Here is a 2,719-nt window from a genome sequence, read left to right on the forward strand (position 1 = left end):
CAGATTTTAATCGCTTGGGGAGAACATAGATTTTTGGAAAAGGGGCCGGTGTTCTATCAGATCGTCCTACGCTGTCAGATCGTCCTACGCTGTCAGATCGTCCTACGCTGTCAGATCGTCCTACGCTGTCAGATCAGCATATGCTTAGGTTTTTATCTAACTAAATCAATTCTGATTTTAAACATGAAAACAAAATCAAACAGAATGTAAATACCCACACTCCACTTCTTACTACTAGAGTAACTTATTTTAAATTATTATTGACTAATATAGCTATAGAGGCTTCAAACTTCAAACATATCTGGCCATTTCTGCATCCAAGAAATAACAGTTTACACAAACTGATATTATTTTTCAAAAGTTAAATGTGTGTTTGCTGGTCGGTACACTGCTCCTCAAATTCTAAGTAGAAAAAATTCTCTGTTGCGCATCTGTGAGCATGCTTGTTAGAACAATGTGTGATGATCTGACAGCGTATGCTGTTCTGACAGAACACCAGAAGCACTGAAAAAGTAGATGACTTTGGTTCATCCTGAGCTGCACCTGGAAGACGGTCTGATTCGACTGTACACACTTATAGATTTACCTGCACAGAAAGCAAAGGGGCAGCAACAGACCGGGTCTGTGCTGGAGGTAAAGGAGGATGATGAGCAGTCCTTCTAGGCCTAACTTAAAAAACGTCTTCAGAGCATTCCTTATTTTATCCTTTCTCAATTTTTTAACCTACATCAAAACAACAACCAGTCCCTGATTGGTTGCAACGACGCATTTTCATAGAAAAGTTCAACATTGATTGACAGCTGGCCGTTCACCGCTCTTCCCCACTAAGTTTGCTTAGGGATAATCCACACCGCGTTTCGTCTGAATGCGCATTTAGAGTTTAGAAAACGGGGAAATATTCGTATTATTCCTTAATGTTTAAAAGTGTGGGGGATTGTATTTGAGTCAATGAGTCAATGCAATCAACTGGTTTTCCTTAGATAGAAAACTTTGTATCAATTTGACTGGATGATCTGGTTGAACTGTAAAGTGCCTTGAGATGACATGTGTTGTGAATTTGGCGCTATATAAATAAACTGAATTGAATTGAATTGAAAAGAAAACATATTTGACTCCAAGCATGAACTATAACAACATAATGGGCCATAAATACAATAAAATGCATGCTCTAAATATGAAAGTTCTGTTAGTTTCTATCTTTTATTCCATTTTCTTAATCATTTTATATTTTTAATATAGTCTTATTTTAATGACACTTTTTATTCCCTTTATTTGTGTTTTCTATATGCTGCTGTAATTAACTTTTTCTCATGTACATTTTTCTTTGAATATTCTTGCCACTGAAATATGCTTTAGAAATAAACTAGCATTGCCTCAGAAATCATGATTTAAAATCAACATAAATCATGTAATGCTGGTATCTCTATCTCTCCCATCGGAGAACAACGAAAGTCTGTTTGCAAATGTGAAAACTCAGATGAATAAAGAATTAATGGTCGGATGGTTTAAAAAAACAATCTTTGAGCAGCTGCTCAAACACCTTCCTCCTTTTTGGTCATCCTCTTCTTCATGTTCACATCAATGTCAACGCGCTCTGGTTCAAACTGGAAGGGTCTAAGGTTGCTCGTTGCTGGTGTGGATGAACAGCGCTAGCGCTACAGGACCTAGCATATGTCATTTACCCAGAATGGTGATGTTTTTAAAGGACTGGATCCCTATAAAACTTATGCTTTTGTTATGGATTCCTGCTGACTGATCTAAAGAACTTCAAGGCCAAAGAGATTGCAGCTATTTCTTATTTTCTGTTGTTGACTTTTCGATGGAGCAGCAAATGAAAAAACAAACTGAAGGCTTCTATTGTCATCCGGTGCTGCTTAAACGCTTCACTTAAAATTGTTTCTAATCTGGGTTTTTTAACGGTTCCACCACAGCTGAAGGTGATCAGCTTTTTTCAGAACCAAGACTATTTCCCAATCTTCTTCTACTTTTTTTTTCTTCTCAGGACAAAACTTTTGGCTTGAAGAACAAAAAAGGCGCCAAACAGCAGAAGTTCATTAAGAACGTGACGCAGCAGGTCAAATATGGACAACAAAGTGCCCGACAGGTAAGTGGAGAATGTGATCATTGTAAGAATACAGCCGCCTATTCTGGTGCTTTGTTTTTTTTGCTTTGGTGAAAATGTCCATTCTTGATACAATGATTGTAAAGATGGCTGAACGGTGCCTCATTCTGCTGTTTCACTGCATCTATGCGCAGATGGCAGAGGCAGAGAAGACCGGCAAGAAGTCTGACAAGAAGAAAGAGCTGGATGAACTCAATGAGCTGTTTAAGCCCGTAGTCGCTGCTCAGAAAGTCAGTAAAGGTAACAGACGATTGTTTATGGGGTGCAGCCCTCAATCTGGCTTCAACCAAACATGGTGGATGTTTGCCCAACTCATGTCTGTTGATCTGTTCTCCTTCTATGTTCTGTGCAGGTGTTGATCCAAAGTCGGTGCTGTGCGCCTTCTTTAAGCAGGGCCAGTGTACGAAAGGCGACAAGTGCAAGTTCAGCCATGACTTGTCCATGGAGAGGAAATGTGAGAAGAGAAGCGTCTACGTGGACGAAAGGGATGAAGAGCTGGAGAAAGGTTGGTGAATGTAATGTTTACCTCCACAGCTTTGCATTGCAGCAACATTAGTCATTTCAGTTTTATAAATCTGGATCTACCTAAGCAGCCAT

The 2,719-nt window shown here is 39.2% G+C and overlaps 1 protein-coding gene across 1 annotated transcript in view; it reads left to right on the forward strand.

Annotated features, from left to right (window-relative positions):
• Positions 1-2,719, forward strand: part of zc3h15 (zinc finger CCCH-type containing 15) — an 11,114-nt gene that overhangs the window by 4,201 nt on the left and 4,194 nt on the right. Inside the window, exons 2-4 of the mRNA XM_015392387.1 lie at positions 2,003-2,104; positions 2,257-2,362; positions 2,475-2,627. Of these exons, the coding sequence (XP_015247873.1) occupies positions 2,003-2,104; positions 2,257-2,362; positions 2,475-2,627 (361 nt within the window). The remainder of the gene's footprint in view (positions 1-2,002; positions 2,105-2,256; positions 2,363-2,474; positions 2,628-2,719) is intronic.

The sequence above is a fragment of the Cyprinodon variegatus genome, unplaced genomic scaffold (genome assembly GCF_000732505.1).
Source record: "Cyprinodon variegatus isolate N-32 unplaced genomic scaffold, C_variegatus-1.0 Scaffold589, whole genome shotgun sequence".
In the NCBI taxonomy this organism is placed as follows: Eukaryota; Metazoa; Chordata; class Actinopteri; order Cyprinodontiformes; family Cyprinodontidae; genus Cyprinodon; species Cyprinodon variegatus.